A 19,314-nucleotide genomic window follows, 5' to 3' on the forward strand; every position below is an offset into this window, starting at 1 on the left:
GGGCGTAGTCTATTCTGGACATGCTGAGGGCGATGGTGGTGTTTTAGGAGTGAAGGAGAGGAATGGTAGGATCCTTTTTATTGTGTGTAGGAGGAAGAAGCATTTCTTGATTGTCAAGTTTACTTGTGGTTCTAGTGTCAGCACATTGTTAGGACTCCAAAGTTTTAGACTGTTTTCGATGGTGTGGTCGCTGTTCCTAGTTCAGTGGGCCATGGGATATAATGGTTATTTTCCTGGTTTTTGGATATAATCATGATTTCTGCCTTGCCAAGTTTGGGTTTGAGGCTGTTTGTGTTCATCCATTCATAGAGTTCTTTTAGATATTCTACAAGCATTGTGTTCTCGTCTTGTGCATCTTTTGATTTTATAGATGATTTGTGTCTCGTCTGCGTAGTTGTAGCATGTAAGGCTGTGTCTTTTGATAAACTTGATTAGTGGAGTCGGGTAGATATTGAAGAGCAGTGGGGATAGGGACAATCCTTGTCGTACTCCACAGTTGGTGTCCCGTGGAGTGGATTTAAAAGGTTTTATCCAGACAGTTTCTGTTCTATCAGTTAGGAATGATTTAATACCTAGCAGGGCGAAGTCGGTTATTCCTTTTTTCTTCTAGACTCTTGATGAGGATGTCATGGCTGACTGTGTCGAACGCTGCAGAGAGCTCTAATAGTATCAGGGCTTAGTTTGTGTCGGTGTCTGCGTTTGTCACTAGGGCATCCCAGAGAGACAGGATTTCTGTCTCTGTCCCCCTGGCAGGTCTAAAGCCGACTTGTGACTGGTCCAGCAGCTGGTATTTTTCTACGTGTCCCTGTGTTAGTCCGTTGGTTTCTAGTCGTTTTGCTGCGTAGAGAAGGTTTGAGATGGGTTGTAGCTATGGAGGTCTTCCACATCTCCTGCTGTGTCGTTGAGAGGTTTGATGTACGCTGATTTGAATGATTGTGGTACTTTCCCTGTTGCGAGTGATGGTTTCTGTAGCATTCCAATGGTTTTCCTGTGCGAGGATTGATTTGTAGATGTCTGAGGGCAGGGGTCCATGGGGAAGCTTGCTTTATTGCTATCTCTTACCAGCTTGATGAATGTCTCTACTGGTATTTGGGGGAAGCTTGCCATTGGTTTCATTCATGATGTGGTGAAAAGTTTTTCCTGCGCGGTGCTGTCGATTGTTTCGGCGATCCATTCATGAACTAGGTCTGTTTTTCCATCGAGGTCTGCGTCATCCAGGTTAGGGGTTGATTAATGTGTGAGTTCTAGTTCTTTTAAGATGCTACCTTTGACAGTCTTCTAGTTTCTTTTCATGATAGTCAGATGTTTTTTGGTCTGCTTTATTTGATAGCATGCTCACTGTTGGAATGATGAGGTGGCCGTTCCAGAGTATCTGTATTGGTGGTGCAGTAGTGATTTGTTTGTTGGCGAAGATTGCCTTAAGCGTGTGTCCTGCTTTGTGATGCTCCTTTAACCGCCTGGAGTAGTTTCATTGTCTTGAGTTGCTCGATAGACAATTTTTGTGAGTTTGAGTTCTCATCTTCAAACCAAATGTTGAAACCCCCAAGGATTATTAGGTGTTCATGTTTGATGGCTAGGTTGGTGATGGCTTCTATGACCGTGTCAACAAATGTTGCATTGCGTTTTAGTGGTCTGTAAATCAGTATGAATTTGAGGTTTGTTTTGGGGTTATCTGTCAAGTGAAGGAATGGGTATTCACAGGTTTTGATGTTTAGTGGTTTGTCTGTTTTTATTTTCACGTCTTCCTTGTATGCTAATGCACGTCATCCTCTTTTTTTTTTCTGTCCTATTTACCTGTGTGCACTTGAAGTTGTCGGGTATGCTGCTGTGGAGTGTGATTTTATAGTTGTCTAACCATGTTTCTGTGATGAATAGGATGTCAATTCCGCCGTCGCACAGTAGGTCATAGATCTTTGTGGCATGTTTGGACATCAATCTGGTGTTGATTACATTGCATTGGATTTTTTTTGCATGGTTTAGTTTAGTTTTTAATATCTGCTTTGTCTCGTGATTGTCGCATTGGTCTGATTCCATGTGGTGCTCAGGGTGTGATTGTTTGTGGTGTTTTATCATTGATTATGTCTGCTAGATTAACTATTGGGTTTCTGATTTCATCCTATTCTTCTATATTTTGTTGTAGTTGCTGGAGGTGTCCCAGTGTTTTTGTGATATATAGAGTGAGGGCGTCGTGAGCGTGTAGATTTTGTTTGGTTCCGGTATGATGATGTTGCGTCTAGCATTGTTGGTGGTATTGAGTTGTTCTGGTGGGTCGTCGGTCACGAGGTACCTGTTGGGTGTTGGGTGTGGACTTTTCTCTTCTCTAGATGTTTGTTCAATTGCCCACTGTGTTTGTAGGGGTTTGTTCCGCAGTCGTGACTTATCTGTAATGGGGGAGAGAAGTGGTGTGATTTTCCATTTGGTTTAGTCCTTCTCCTGTTGATCTGTCGCGTCGTCCTGTTGAGTATCGTGGCATATTTCGGTCCTTAGAAGTAAGTTGCTTTAGAAGTTTGTTTGAGCTTAGGTCGCAAGGGCAGTAGCCCACGTGCAGTACCTTGCAGAGTTGGGATTGTGACGGTTCTTGGCTTCTTTGCATTTGCGATTTTAGGTAGAACGGTGTGATCTGGGTGCTCTTGTGGTTTGATATGTGAAGCGGTTATCCGATCGAGATGGGAAGGGTGCTGGAGGAAGAGTGACTGTGGGGGGGGGGGGGGGGAGTCCTTACTTTACAGCTAGATTGTCTTGGGGACAGAGTAAGGAGGTGGTCCCATGCTGGATTCGATTTTAGGGCTATTGTAGGGGCATCGGGCTGTCTCGCTAGAGTTGTGACTGAGGTGTTACCCATTTAGCCATACAGTATCCTTTTGTCCCACTTCCAAGTGTAAGGTGGTCCGAGGTGGCGAGGGGTCCATTTCTAGGCACAGCAGTGAGCAATTCACTTGGGCCTTGGCTTGTTGGGAAGTTTAGACAAGACCCTAGGTTGTCCTCTCTGGATAGAGGGTAGTGGGCCTGATGTCGTAATACAGCAGTTGGAGAGATGCACCTAAATAGGAATTTCCCGGATAGTGGGGTGAAAAGGCCTAAGTTTCAAAGTCAATAATAAACTGACCCCGGTTACAGTTTTTCAAAAGCTGTCTAGCGTGCTACTATGGATGAACTATAGCGGTGTGCTATGTATAGTGGAGAAGTGGTGTTCACGGTGGAGAAATGCATATAAAGGTTATAGGCTAATATGACTTGTGGGGTGATTTACTGACTAACAGTGGTGCGTATTCTCACTGTTCGCTCATTGCCTACCTTGTCGGTTTCTGGTCGTTTCTTGCTTCCCGTGGTTACACATGCATACGCGGTCTGGAGCCTCTTCATTATGAGCTGCCCTTTGTCTCGGGGTCCTTAGCCGCAGGGGGCTGCCGGGCAGGGGGCTGCCGGGCAGGGGGCTGCCGGGCAGGGGGCTGCCCTGGATTGGCTTCTTAAAGGGCAACCAGGCCCAATCAGGCCAGGGGCAGATGGCTACTTGAGGCGGCCACATGCTGAAAGGCTTTCCATAATGTATGTGTTAGAAGGGCTCTTTGATTTTGGTTAAGAATTAGTGACAAGGCGCGCACTCTGTTGCCAGTCAAGTTTTTCTGCATTGACTTCTCCTCCAAACGCACGTTTTCATGACTCCATCAATCTTCAGGGAGGCTGTGTTTCTTTAACTTTTCAGGCGTGTCTTCATTTACTTTTCAGGTGTAGCAGGTTAATTGACCATAGTGTCTCTGAGGATTCTGGTACTTGTATTTTTCGCACTTAATTTCTCTTGAGGTGACTGGAAACAACTCCCTCCATAGCACATACCTTACCCTTGATAGGGGGAGGGGGACGGGCATGTAATGCATCCAATCTTTAGACTTACATTTTCTGTGTGTATGTGTGTGTGTAGTCTTTCTCTGGTAGAGCTGGCGTAAAATATTTATATAATCCTCTTAAAGGTTTCAGCATAGAAAATGTTCTACTGTAAGGGGTTGTACGCTTCTTAAACGCATACAGATGGGCAGAGCCCACGCTACATGCTTGGACTTCTAGCAGCAAGTCCCTTGGTATATAATTTGCTAAGCTGCCATGTGGCCTATGCCAAATACTGTTTTTATATTAGAGTTATGCATTGGACCCAAGGTCTCAATCTGACCCTCTTATTGACCAACGCTTTCTCAAGAAATGCACTGACTTGTTCTTCTGTATGATAATTGTTGGGACAGTTTTTCTGAAGCCCAAGGGCTTAGTAAAACCATTCAACTTCAGGGTAGCGTACACACAGCAGCCAGGCTTATCTTATGAGGGAGAGGGGACTGTAGAATCAGTACAAAGAAATTGTAATCCAAATGGTCCAAAGAAACAGTATAAGACACTGTATTGTAAAGATAGATGGCTTATTTAAATACAATTAGGCCCAGATAAATCTTGGGGAATAGGAGTACGATTACAGATCCTATAAACACATTATAGAAAAACACAACACTATGCTTGAAGCTACACAGACCAAAGCATATAACCTAATTTGGAACACCTAACAGTAATTCTAGGGAAGCCAAAACCAATTGTTACTTTTAGATTACTTTCAGTAATACCAGGGTAGTAGACCCTATCCTTTGTACCGTGGTGGTCAGCAAGAACTCAGTCGACTGGACAATATACTTTTCAGGGCAGTGGAACACTTATTCTAGGAACAGTAAAACACCCATAACTCATATTCAGGATAGGTTATTCTAGGGTAGTGGGCCTTGGTTGTAATATTAAATTGCAGTTGCTTTTCAGTGCACAGACTAAGGGAAGCAATAACTTGTTAGTGTAGTTTTGGATGGCACACAGCTATGCAAGGCAATGCAAAACTCTATTTAACTTTTTGTAAAGCGATACCATCAACCTAAAAGGTAAGTACGATCTAGGCAGACTTTTTCTGGACAGGCTAACAGCATGTCGGGGGTAAAGCAAGACCCCATTGGGGACACTCCTACAATTATCCCAACAGGAATAATAAAGTGAAACCAACAACATTACTTTTGGTAAACCTATCGACTTTCTGTTAGAATGGCGAGACAGTTTCTATGGAAAGTAAGACTTTGAGAATACTTATTTAAGAAGGCACACTGCTTGTTCAAGGTAAGTAAATCATATATATACTTTTTGGAATGGCAGAACATATATAAGGTAAGTAAGTACTTTTTGTAACTATTCACTCCGAGTTTAAAGTTACCAACTAACTAATTTACAAGGAAGTCCACTATTCAACACTTGTTGTACTTTTCAAGGCAGACCCCTTAAAGTATCCAGCCCTTCCCAATTCTAGTACATGAGTTCTCTGAGGCAGAAAAGGGACCCTAGTGGTCTAGGAGCCAGCTGTAGGCAGGGCGAGATAGGGCTCAGTTGCAGGCAAAGTTCAGAGTTCCAGAGGAAGACTTTTTAAACAAGTAAGTATTCTACTTTAGAGTTAATTGAGGGTCCAGGGACTTCCGAGGAGACACCCTAGGAGGATTCCAGCAGGGGCCTGGTTGCACTGGACAAGATGACTCCTAATCACAGAAAACACCCCAGAACTACACACACAGGACACGCAAGAGACTTAAGGTAAGTAAATACCCAAGCCAGCACAGTACCTCAGCACAGAAGATGATTTTGCAGCAGGACGATGTCAGGATCTGCATCCAAAAACCTATTTATACTAAGAGTAGAGTCTTGTACTGCCCAGTTTAAAGGTTTTACTAAGCCCTTGGCTTCAGAAAAACTGTCCCAACAACAATGCTTCCTTATTCCTTACTGGTCAAGGAGGATTTTCATTGGTGGTTGCCCTGCCTAATGTGTCTTTTATTTCCAGGCACTAGTTCTCCTTCAGCCATCCCCGCTGTTGGTTTATGTGGCTCATTGACATTTGGTATTTTTAGACTTAAGGACTGGTTTTCTGAAAGCTTGTGGGTATAGTCAGATATTTAAAGAAATGTCTGTGCTCTGAGTACTCTGGTCACCTGCTGTACAGGGAGAAATCACCTATAATTATATAGGACACATTAATACTCGTTTATGGGTAAATAAAGTTACTAAGGTGTGAATAATGTGTTCTTTATTTGTGAGTTATCCATCACACTGTGTCATACCTTGTCTTTCTATTTTAGCCGGATCTGGTTCCATGCAGGGTCCCCAGACGCCCCAATCTACAAGCAGCTCCATGGCAGACGATCTGAAGCCACCAACACCGGCATCCACACCACACAGTCAGATGGGCACTATGCCCGGCATAAGGTAATTTCTATGAGTCACCAGCCTATGTGACATCTAACATCAAATGGAGGAAGATATGTTCCTCATGATTTCAGACTGCACTCTGGGATTTACGCAGTGGATTCAACAATAAAGTATAATAACAAGTGCATGCACCGGATTAATGTATATATGAAATGGCCACCTCCCAAAACACAGTGCTTATATTGAGTATTTCGTCATGTTAAGTGATGCAGTATTTCTCCTGCACCCATCACCAATGTAGTGGTTTTACAGAGCCTTTTCCTTGCCCGCGAGGTGGCCTATTGTGACCCTGCCTGGGTGTCTCCTAAACTTAGTCTATGGATAGTAAGGAAGAAGGTTCTGGATGGAATAGGATGGGGCGGGAGGAGGATTTGCCAACAGACACAGTAAGCGTAAAAATACTTGGGATGAGGGGGGTCATTTGGTTATGGTAGTATTGATGCATAGTTCTAATTCCAATTACTTCTCTTTGAAAGAGTTTAGAGCAAATATATACTGTGATGGCAAAATCTAGACAACATGATGCATGGTACTAGATGTAGTTGGTGTGTGGTTGCATGATTGTTAGGAAATATTTATTTTTTTGGTTTTGTTTGATGTGTTATAGTGAAACTCTTCCCATACAATTTTACCATAAAACATTCCAACAATTAAGAGATTAAGGTAAAAGAAATGCAGAAGTACAAACTCAGATAAAAAGAGAGACGTAACAGCCCCGACAATTTTCAAAGTATTAACAGCCCGTTCCCTCATGATAACATTTCAAAGATATTTGCAATGTTCCTCCACAAAATAGTAAAATAATGCAGGCTTAATGTTTCCCGCTCATAATCAATTCCCACAAAGTGTCTGTGGGCAAGGACACCATCAATCCCCCAGCTCGTAGAGCGCCTAGCCCCAGTTTCTCTAAACACGCACTTTCACACAAAAGATACCTTACAGACTCAAAAGCCCCCTCTATGCATAGGCGGCAGGAAATGCCTTCCCTTGGAACGTGATGCCAGGTCCCCTCCATTTTCCCTTGTTCTAACAGTGTTGAATTTCAGTTTTAGGTAATACCAGACCAAAGAATTGCCCACAAATGGTTGGTTACAGGCAGGCATAGACTTCCGGTCCTGTATGTAGGTAACGCGCGTGCAGAGTAAATCTCAAGAAGGACCTTTCCACAAAGAAATGGCAGAAAAAGACGACCAGGGCCATTTTAACAAAAATGGCACCTTTGGGTGCTTTACTGCAGCTGTGAACGCTGCCCGCTGTAAATGCACACCACGGTAGTTAAAAGTTAACCACTGCCACCAACCATTCATCGAGGAAAGGGTAACATAGAATTCTTACATGAAGCTAGACAAAGGGTATACTAAGTAACCCCTCCAGCACCCTATAGTAAGATAGTGTGTGCTGGGTCTAGAAAGAGCACTTCACTGCTCTTGGGAACAGTAGTTTATCCAAGAAAAGGTATTTAAACCTTTGGGAAATCTGAAAGACTTACCTGTGCCACTGCACTGAAGGTGCTGTGTGACAGTGTAAAAGATGATTGTTACGGAGAATTCTCATAAATTTGCCAATTCCTCCCACCTTAGAGCCCTCCAGCTCTTTTGCTAAACTTTGGGACTTTGAACTTTTAATTCTGTGTGCTTTACTCTTGTGTTTTCTTTGGTTATGGAGTTTTAGACAACTCTAGATGCATCATGTTTTCATGTGTCACACAACACCCTCAGTGCAGTGACGCAGGGAAGCCTTTTAGGCGGTCCCAAGGTTTAAATACCTTCTCTGGGATAAACTACTGTTTCCCAGAGAAGGTAAAGTGAAATTGACTTTACTGGTCTTTTCAAATTCCTAGATCCAGCACACCCTATCTTACAATTGAGTGCTGGAGGGGTTACTTAGTATCCCCTATGTCTAGAAACTCAAGTTTCAAATGCTACCCTTTCCTCTCGAAATGGCTGGTGGCAGTGGTTTTACAATGAACTACCAGCAATTTTCCCGACCACGAACACCGTTAGCGTTAAATCGCGGGAGCCATGTTTTTCAAGATGGCGTCCGAGCCTCCTTTGTTTAAACTGGTCCCGGTTTTCTTTGTTCACCACTTCTTTTTGGAAAGGTCCTTCTAGAGTTTGCCTCTGTGCAGCAAACCAGGCTTGGTCCCTTTGTTCATACGCCTTTGGTGGGCTTCAGGACTGAAGACCGCCTCTGGCGCCAGAGTGTCTGGAGTGGGCAGGAAGTGAGGGAGGTGCCCGAAACTCCCTCTGTTTTAGTCTCCTCGGAGACCCAAATGCACTCTGCCCTGATTGGCTGACTGTCCGGCAAGGACAGCCACCCTGCTGGTTGGGTGGCAGCGAGGCTGGAATGAATGGTAGGAAACTGGATAAAAGGTGAGTCTCTTGGCTTGGAAGGCAGAGTTGACCACTGGAACGAAAGAACCAAAGACGATCTGGAAGAGGACGGCTGCTGCAACTCCTGGACCGTTGGTTTGCCCGGTTAAGCTCTGCTGCAGGTTCAAATCACCTAGTTCATCTCGACAGAGAAGCCCTTCAAGGACGACCTCTCCCTTTGAGTTTGTGGGACCGATCGACTCGTAAGACACCTGAATACCATTCTCGGAGCTGGTTGTATTTTCCTCAGAGTGCTGCAGGAAACCAAATAGCCAGGGAGGACGACACCAGTTTGTGTGCTTGACTACAGCTACCGGAATGGAAGATTTCTGATGTTTGTTAATCTGCTTAGAATCACAGGCTGTGCATATGGTCTGACATCCTGTGGTAACTGCAGAGTATTGCATCTTGTCTTTTGAGAATCGAAAGGGGACGTCAACATGGGTGTGCCTGAAACACTATCCCTATGTGACGTGTAGTTTACCCAAGATCACTCACTCATCGATGTCCCTCAGATTGTTTTTTTTCCGCCCGCATACTGGTCGCTTTATGCAGAGCTTGTCAAAAACATTGCTTATTGTCCCCTCTACCTTTGGTCGAATCGTTATATTAAATAATTCAGATCACCCTATCCGTCCCTTATTTCGACGGCTGTTACAGAGCTTCCCCGGAGACCTTCAGAACTTCGGACGGTGATCCAGTCTGTGCTGCCGACCACTTGGCCGGGCCTTCCGCCGGCCTACACAGTAGGGAGAGTGGGGGTGGACATTTCTGTACAATCTGAGAATGTCTTTCCCTTTCCTTACTCTTTCCGTTTTGGTCTTCGTCACTCTACCCATCCTCGGCTATGGAGAGGACTTATTTAGGTTTTGCCATATTTGTAAGAGCACATTTCCTTGGAAAGATGAGCACAGACGGTGCAACCGGTGCTTGCCCCTCAATCACAAGGAAGGATGCGTGGCTTGTAAGCTCCTCCATCCCAAGACATTAAAGGAGCGTAAAGTCAAGCGGTGGGTGGCCTACGGTATGTCGAAGGCCGAGTTTTCTCCTGCCGCAGCCACCGAATGCGACGACGACAGCGAGAGTGGCGATCAGACCTCCGAATTGGAGGTTGTTGACCTTTCAACGGAACACTTGCGTTCCGCATCGTCTGTCCTCACTAGGCATGGCTTAGGCACTGCTATGGGGAAGTCAAACCCTGGCGACAAAGACAAACATGTACACAGCACTAAGCACACAACCCCAAGTCGATCTTCGGCCAAGTCGAAGACTTCAATGCCAACAGGTACACCGGAAGTTCCGGCGGCACCCGCTGACCGTCCGGATCAGCAGCCCTCCCGGCATATGCGCCTAGCGACCGGGCCATCAAAGACAAAGGGCGCTACCCCTAATATACAAGGTTCCGTCGAGACGCATCACAAGAAGGCGTCTGGCGACGATAGGGTTCCGGTTCCGCCGAAGACGGCTCTGCCGAAAGACTCCCTTGCAATCGCAGGCTGAAGCCATGCGCCTCCCGTCTGCGGAGGACATCGCTGACAGCTTAGCAAGGATCGTTTCAGCCGATTCTCAGAAACGGCAGGGATGCTTCGAGGCCTACGGAAAAGGCCAAGGATCCGCCGAGGTACAAGGATGGCCTAACGGGAGTACCGGAACCCGTCCATAAGCCGAAAGCGAGGCACAGGGATGTCTCCCCTCTATCAGTCTCTCAGGAGGAGTTCTCTTAGGGCAAAGAAGGGCTGTCTTCGACGTTGAGACTAAAATTCCGACGTTTTACGACGGATGAGCGTGTTCCGGGCCCTTTTCCACCTCTACATCATTCTAGGTCTTTGGTTTGGACTAGAGAGAAATTTCAAAACTGCATGGAAAGGCTGGACAGGTTTTTTCCCGTTCAGAACAACCCACACCAAGGAGGCCACAGGAGGAGAGCCCTGTGTACCCCAAAGCAAAATTCCCAGGGGTTTTTAACCCCTCTCTTGAAGAGGATATATACAACTATGACCTAACTGAAGAAGACATTCCTGCAGACACTCAGGATGAGGATCAATTCATCAATCCTGAGGACATGCATGATCCCAAAGAGGGCTGTGAGGAGAACCTGGATATGGGTGACCCTCAACCATGGCAGCCTCCAGATCCACCCACACTAGACGACCCTCGCCAGTGGCTGATCAAGTGACGTTTAACGTCATGTTGCGTAAACGAGCATGACACAGTGAAAACACTGAACCAGATTAAACAAAGACCCTCTACAAGACGAGGATCTGGGTCCAAACGCTTTTTTCGTGGCGAAAGCTTCCCTCAACAACAATACTCTGCCTCAGGTTCAAAATGACCCGAAGATTCGGCTCCCCTCCCATGCCTCCCCGGTTGGGGGCCGGCTAACATCATTCCTTCAGGCATGGGAGGGGTTAACTACGGACAAGTGGGTGCTAAAGACCGTGGCCCACGGATACTGTATAGAGTTCAACCGGTCCCCAACATGCAGACCTCACTGAGCAAGACTGACACCAGAACATTTCGCATACTTCTTCAGGTAGACAAGACACTACAAGAGAAAGGAGCCATAGAAATGTACCTCTGTCACAGGTAAAAGAAGGTATTTATTCAGTGTAGTTCCTGTTACCCAAAAAGTATCTAACCATGCGCCCTGTTTTAGATCTGCGCCAAGCGAACAAATTTGTAAAGCCACAAAAGTTCTGCATGGTCATTCTGCAGGAAGTAATTCCACTGCTATCACAGGGGGAATTACATGGCAACACTGGCCATGAAAGATGCATACTTTTATATTTCAATGTTGCCAGTGCACAGAAAATACCTCAGATTTATGATACAAGACAAGCATTACCAGTTCAAGGTAATACCCTTCGGCATATCAACTGCACCAAGGGTATTTACAAAGGTACTAGCGGTGGCAGCAGCACATCTGCGCAGTCAATCCATCCCGGTCTATCCTTACCTCAACGACTGGCTCATAACCGGGGATTCTTACAAAAAATGTCTATCAAATACCCAAAAGCCGATGGATCTTTTATTCAGTCTGGGATTCTCTATCAACGAGACAAAATCCAGCCTAGACCCCAGTCAGGTCAAACAGTTCCCAGGGGCTCTAATTCGAACAAAGGACGGCCTTGTCTTCCCCTCCAACGAGAGGGTTCAAAACATGTTTCAAATCCCTCAGTATGTAGCCAGTCGAGAGGTGACTGTACACAAGGCTATGCGACTGCTAGGAATGATGGCGTCATATATCTACTTGATATATGCAAGAGTGGCTCAACAGCCAGTGGTGTCAGGCCAGCGGACAGTGGGACGATCTAGTGGTTGTCTCGCTGGCCCTTGTTCTATCTCTGAAGTGGTGGACGAGGGACAACCACTTGAAGGGGAAATCCATCACCACCCCTCGCAGTGGAAGCCACTCTAACTACAGACGCGTCTTTTACAGTTCACAAAGATAAGGTGGTTCTGCGCACTCACCCTAGGTTTGCGCCTAAATTAATGTCCAAGTTCCATGTGAACCAGTCGATAGAACTACCAACATTCTATCAAAATCCTTCAAGCCTCTGAGAAAGAATCCTTCACACACTGGATGTACGCAGAGCTGTCCTGTTCTACATGGAAAGAACTCGACCACTAAGAAAAACAAATCAGTTTTTCGTTTCAGTGGCGGCAGAAGAGGAGGAGACGCAGTCTCCAAATCCACTATCTCTAGGTGGGTTGTCAAATGCATCACACTCTGCTACAGTCTTACTAAGAGAGAGCTGCCCTTGAAGCCTAGAGCACATTCTACTAGAAGCACTGGGGCGTCCAAAGCATTCATTGCAAATGTTCCTCTTGAGTCCATTTGCAAAGCGGCAACCTGGAGTTCTGTACACACCTTTACAAAACACTGTTGCCTTGACACTCATTCTAGGTCTGATTCTCGATTGGGACAGGCAGTACTAAGACATCTTGTCACTACTGTTCCTTCTCACAACCCACCTCCAACTCCGGGTACTGCTCGCTAGTCTATGCACAGCATGTAATTCGGTGTCCCATCATTTTGTCGAAAGCAAAACATTTGAATGCAATTTTTGCGACTACATTTTTTCTAATAGTAATTTTTTCGACTAGTCATTCTTCCCAAAAAAAAATTGAATATGATATCTAAATGCAGGTAAGTAGTAGTGCAGGATTGGGGGTTGGGTTAGTTTAAGGGTTACATTGGGGGGTTACATTAGGGTTAGGGCTTAGGGTTGGAGTTGGGTTTAGGGTTGGGGCTAGGGTTGTTTAGGTATTAAAATAGGGTTAGGGTTTGGGTTAGTTTAAGGGTTACATTAGGGTGGGGGTTAGGGCTAGGGTTGGGGGGTGGGAGTGGGGGTTGGGGGGGAACCCCCCCTTCCCAATATACACAAACTTTAAAACGTAACAAGGGGCTGGCCAGTGCTGAAATGTCAGCACTGGACAGTTCCATGTAACGTTTCAAAGTTACAAAAAAAACATTGAAATGCTACTTTTTACCTGTAAAAGTGCATTTCTATTAAAACCAGTCCATGTCTATTGTCGACGGATTGGTTTCGATAAAAATGCACTTTTGCATGTTAAAAATAGCATGTCGAAGCTTTTGTTTTCGAAACCTTTGTTTCGAGACGATCACTATAAACCTTGTGATTCTAACCAGATTTACAAACATCAGAAGATATGCATTACTTACTGTAAAAGCATTTCTGACAGTTATATCTGCCTAGATTCACGCCCACCCTTCCTCCCAGCTCGGATGGAAGGAATATAGACGTTTTACCACTTTCTCTCTCTTCTGTAGTCGCTCACGATAGTCATAAGGCTTCCTCTCGGCTGAAAAAATACAATCGGACGGACCTCGATGCGTGAAGGATCTTGGGTACAGTACAAGTCACGTAGGGATAGTGTTACAGACACGCCCATGTCGACGTCCCCTTTCGATTCTCGAAAGACAATGCATTACTCGGCAGTTACCACTGGATGTTGGACCATATGCACAGCATGTAAATCTAAGCCGATGCAACCATCAGAAATGCTTTTACGGTAAGTAATGCATATCTTGCCTTTGCCAGCATTTTCACCAGTCGCAGTGCAGGTGTCCCCTGACCACCTCACTCTTGTCCCCACGACTGAGGCTCAGGAACAGCGAGATCTGCAGAAACTGCCAGGAACAGACCTCTTCAGCTGCATCTTTTTCTTCATTGTAAGGTACTGTGAAACCCCGACCGAGGGAACTTTCCTCACTGCGAAAGTGCTTGAAACTTTGGCAACTTGCAGGCCTAGTCAGCTTATGGCCCAACATATGAACCTTTCTTTTACTAATGACTTCTGTGAACTTTGGCAAAGACTTTTCCGTTTAACTACCGGAACTGCCTGTCCTATACAAGACTTTAGCCCATTGACTTTGGCCTAACCTATTGCGTTGAATTGACACCTCTGGTGAACTCAAACTATTTGCACCGTTTAAGAATAACTGTAATATTCGTTTTATTAACCTATGCCTTTTTGCTCCTACTTCAAACGCTCTGAAGGCCTTTTTGCTCCTGCTTCAAGTACTTTAAATGACTCAAAATCTGACCGTGTGAAGTAGTGAAGTATATTTGTGTGTGTGATATATATTGCCTCCTTCTAGTGAATGTTTTATAACTGACTGTGAAATAAATTAATAAGTGTTTTACCAAGAAACCTTGAGTATAAGTCTATTTGAATGCTTGTAATTATAGACCTCTGTGTAACGCCCTTACAGCTCACATTCCCTCTTGAGATAAGCCTAGCCGCTCAGCAATGCTACCACAAAACTGTGTAGTACAGACTTGTACCAAAGGTTGGTTTTGCTTACACCTGTAGTCCTAGTTGTGTAGTGGTCCCAAAGGGTACTGCATACAAACTTTGCCTAACAATGATGCCTATGGTATGGCATTTATAACGCGCCTATACACATGTTTCAAGGTGCGGCAAGGGAAGGGGAACGAAGGGAGGACAGACAACGATCCTACTAGGCCAAGTCTCATTCAGATCGCGCAAGTGCATGGGAAGGGGGGAGTGCAGGGGGAGGTAGGTGGAAGGGGACCGTGCAATACAGGGATAATAGAATAAATAACGTAAAGTATGGCCAGCAGGTGACAAGAACAAGGGAGAAGGGTAAGTGCAGGCATCAGGTGTCCAGTGCTAGTGGTAGGACTGTAGGGATACAGAGAACAGTCCCCAAGTGCGGGGGTTTCCAGGAGGGCAGTGCAGGTGTGCGACTGGTGGAGGGGGAGGACCTGGGTCCGAGATCAGGAGGGTGGCCAGGTAAACCAGTGCAGTTTCAGTATAAGCCAGGAAATCAGCAGGGGAGAGGAGGAGAAAAAACAGGAGCAAAGAGAAGGGTTTTGTGGTGCTTCCGGAACCAGAGATGGTTCTCCTCAAGTTTCAGGGAGGCTGTTCCAGGGGGAGGCCCCGGCCGAAGAAAGTGATCTACCACCAACTTGTTGCTTCGAGAAGCGACTGACCCTGAGGGAGTTGGAGGTAAATGAGTGAAGAGCTCGAGAAGCGAGATATTTAGGAAGAGAGTTGAAGGTATTGAGGCCTCTGGCCCCAGATGTCTTGTGGATGATGCAAAGGGTTTTGAACTTAATCCTCGCAGCCACTGGGAGCCAGTGCAGAGATTTCAGTCCTGGAGAGATACGATCACTGGGCTTGAGGCCAAGGACAAGTCTCGCAGTCCTGTTCTGGATGAGCTGCGGAGGGTAGAAGCAGGCAGATCTAGAAAGAGGCTATTGCAGTAGTCCAGCTTGGAGAGAACCAAGGCTCTGGAGACCATGAGCTTCTGGGGGGAGGATAGGAAAGGTAGAATACCTCTGAGGAGGTGCAGCTGGTAGTGTGACTTCTTAGAGATATCAGAGATGTGAGGAGAGAAGGAGACTGTGGAGTCGAAGATGACCCTGCGGTTTTTAGCCTTACGGGTGGGAGCAGGGAGAGGGCCAAGAGAGGCCGGCCAGAGAGTGTCAGGAAAGGAGGGTGTGAGTGTGCTGATGAGGAGAATCTGTCTTGCTGGCATTCAGGCAGAGATCATTGGTGGCACACCACTCCTGGATGGCGGACAGGCAGTCGGAGATGAGAGAGGTAGAAGAAGTGGCTGAGGGTAGCCTGAAAATAAGCTATCATCCGCATAGCACTGGAAGTTGGGGCAGAGTGCAGCAATGCGGGGGGAAAGAAGTGCCGGGTATTGGTTTAATAGCCAGGGAGAGAGGTTAGACCCCGGGGGGGGGGGACACCACAGATGGAGATGGAGGAGAGGAAGGTCCCGGGTTGGACCTGGGAGGGTCGATCGAAGAGAAAAGAAGTCAGCCATGCCAGGGCCTGACGCGTGATGCCTAGGTTACCAGAGAGACTGTTGAGCAGGATGGCATGGTTGACCGTGTTGAAGGCAGACGAGAGATCAAGTAAGATGAGGGCACACAGGATGTTGGAATCAAGGTTAGAGAGCAGGTCTTTGCGGATGTTCAGAAGAGCAGTTTCCGTGCTTCTGGCAGCCCTGAAGCCAGACTGATGGTCGTGGTGACAACCAACAGATTCAGTGTGAAGATTAAGCTGGGAGATCGCCAGCTTTTCTAGGAGTTTGCCCAGGAAAGGAGTGATGGAGATTGGGTGATAGCAGGGCAGGAAGGGTCGGCAGAGTGTTTCTTAAGAAGAGGGTGCACAAGGGAGTGCCTCAGGGGTAAGGGGAAGACTCCAGTGCTGAAGGAGTGGTTACTGAAATCAGCCAGGGCAGGAGCCAGGGAGTCAATATGGTCCTTGATGGTTTTGGAGGAACGGGGGGTGAACCTGTTTTGACGAGACTTTAATAGATCGGACTTGTCTAGAAACCTCATCTGGGGAGAACAGGGGAAAAGGCAGAGAAGGAAGGAGGAGAGGTGGCCGCAGAAGGGCTAGAGGAAGCGCAGGGAGTAGAGGGGGAAAGAGAAGACAAGATGTCCTGAGTTTTAGGGATGAAGTGAGAAGCCAGGGCCGTGCAGAGGGCCTGGGAAGGGACAGGAGAGGTAGAGACTGCGGCTGGATTGGCCAGTTCCTTGCAGATTTTAAAGAGTTCGGCAGAGTTGTTGGATGCCTCAGAGAAGCAGGCTTGGATGTGGAGTTTGTCAGACTCCACAACAGAAAGAAACCGTGTTCAAAATCACATTAAAATACATGAGTGTGGGGGGGGGGGAGGGTCTCTATTCAGGTTAAAAATTGAAGTCCTCAAAATCCAGCAAAGTTGCTTGGGGTCTCTACGGTAGAGCGGAATAAACACATTTCTGAGACTTCTCCCTAATGGGGCTATTTTGGGAACAGCGCCACCTCGTGGTTTCAGTGCGCGGTAAACGTCCCCACAGCGAAACTTGGATACCGGTTGGGCTTCCTTCACTCCTTGAGTCCTGCACTCTGGTGAGGGGACTCGAGCTCTGGCCGTCCTGCTTATGGAGGGGCATTGGGAGACTCCTGGAGCTTCTGGCTGGATCACAGATGTTGCAGTAGAATATGGATTTCTCAACCCCTGGCACTCGGTTCCTGTTCGGCAAGATTGTTTGCAGTACCTCTGTGGGAGACTACACCAGTCTTAACCTATTGGTATTAGGTAATCCACCTATTGGTATAGGTCTGTACTACACAAGTTGGTAGAGCGACTGAGCAGCCAGACTTAAGAGGGGTCAGTGTGAGCTGTTGGGCTGTAGCACCGAATCCACACATACAAGTATCCAAATAACACTTACACTAAAGGTTTTCTAGTAAAATATTTAACAGTCAGTTTTAAATAAGCATCCTTTAAAAAGGGCAATGTGCAACAATAAAAATATACTTCATAACATTTTCTCAGAATCAAGATAAGCAAGTAGATACTCTTTAGAGATGCTTCATACACACTTCCGACACCCTGAGTTGACTTTTCTTGGGAACAGTAGTTCACACAAGTAAAGATATTTAAACCTTCTGAGAAATCTAAAGGATTTCGCTGTGACATTGCACTGAGGTGCTCTGTCACCATACAAAAAGTAGATGCCTATGGAGTTTGTCAGACTCCAAAAACAAAGGAAACACATAATCCAAATCGGGTCAAAACACATGAGAGTGAGGAAAAAGGCTCACTTACTCCAGGGTTGAAAATAAAAAGTTATAAAGTCCAGCAAAAGAGCTGCCGGTGTCTAAGATTGAAGGTAATTGGCACAGAAATGAGAATTCTCCCTAATGGGGAGTGCCATTTTACCCTATCTTGAGTTGACCTCAACTCACTTGCACTGGCCTTTCAGCTTGTGCTTCTTCAAGTGGACTCCTCTTGAATTGCTGTGATTTTCTATTTGAACTACTGACTACTTAAAAACATTTTCGAAGAAGAAAGCATCAGAACTTTGAACTGGCCCATTGACTTTGTGACCTGGCTCCCTAAAGGCCGCCTTCTGAACCTATTGGTGTTGGCAGTGCTTGTTCCCTTACAGGTTTTAATTGTTGAACACTATAATTGCTCGGATAGAAGACTGCCTGCATCCCTTTGGAAGAATCGAACTGTTTTCTTTTTTTATAGAATACCAGTATGTTCTGATCTAATCCTAACCTTTCCCTCCCTTATAACTCAGTACTTCATAGGTGATACACAAATAAGTGTTATTACTGACCTCAAATGACATCACCCTTGTTACTGGAAAATGTATAACATATGAAAGAATTACTTGCATGCTTTATTCACTTTTTTAATTGACTCTTAATTTGGGATTCATGTTGCTGCTAGTTGTACTGCTTTTTAAAGAATGCTTTAAATGTGTGTATATATAAATAAATATGTATTATCACTTTAAATGTTTACTTGGCTACCTGTATTTACTGATTTCATTGTACAGCTCACATTACCTCTCAAGATAAGCCTGGATGCTCCGTGCACTACCAACTTTTGTAGGACAGGCCTAACTAATTCTTACCTAGCACCTGTCCTTTGGACATCTTGTCTTTTGACCTTTCTGCCCTGAAGTGGCTGGACTTTCCCTATATATGGTGAAATCTTGCCCGGAAAAAGCTCCAGCTTTGGCGGGTCAAGTGGCGGGTTGTGTGTGGGGCCGGTTCTGTCTGGACAAAGTCCACATCTGCGCCAGTGTCTGTTGCTGGGCAGACGCAGTCCAGGATCTACATCCCTTGGTTTGAATGGTGCAGATCCCTGCAGATTGGTGAAGTCTGGCCCTGATCGATGGAGTTTTTCTAAAGTCTGTTTGGCAAGATTGTATGCAGGAACCTTTGGGTGCACTACAACAACCCTGACCTCCTGACAATAGGAACCCAACCTTTGGTATAAGTCTCTATACTGCACAGATTGGTAGCGTGTTGAGCAGCCAGGCTCATCTCAAGAGGGGTCACTGTGAGCTGTAGGGGAATTACACAGGGATTCACAGTGACAAGTATTGAAATAAACTCTTTCACACAAGGTTTCTTGATTAAACAATTATTAATTTAACAGTCTGTTTGGTAAGGCTTTTTCAGAAGGGGCAATATAATAGTAACACACACATACACACTCTGAGTTTCCCTAAATCAGCAAATACCCATTTGGGATGGCACAGACACTTCCTACACCCTCAGGTGACTTCAATAGTTAGGACTCTGTGGACATTAATTTCTGATGCTTATTAATCTGCATAGAATCACATGCTGTGCATATAGTCCGACATCCAGT

The 19,314-nt window shown here is 45.7% G+C and overlaps 1 protein-coding gene across 1 annotated transcript in view; it reads left to right on the top strand.

The window, feature by feature from the left end:
- Positions 1–19,314, top strand: part of ARID1A (AT-rich interaction domain 1A) — a 1,380,737-nt gene that overhangs the window by 1,002,243 nt on the left and 359,180 nt on the right. The window contains exon 13 of the mRNA XM_069622865.1: positions 6,144–6,270. Within this exon, the coding sequence (XP_069478966.1) occupies positions 6,144–6,270 (127 nt within the window). The remainder of the gene's footprint in view (positions 1–6,143; positions 6,271–19,314) is intronic.

Source organism: Ambystoma mexicanum, chromosome 11 (assembly GCF_040938575.1).
Source record: "Ambystoma mexicanum isolate Mex_15411 chromosome 11, UKY_AmexF1_1, whole genome shotgun sequence".
Taxonomy (NCBI): Eukaryota; Metazoa; Chordata; class Amphibia; order Caudata; family Ambystomatidae; genus Ambystoma; species Ambystoma mexicanum.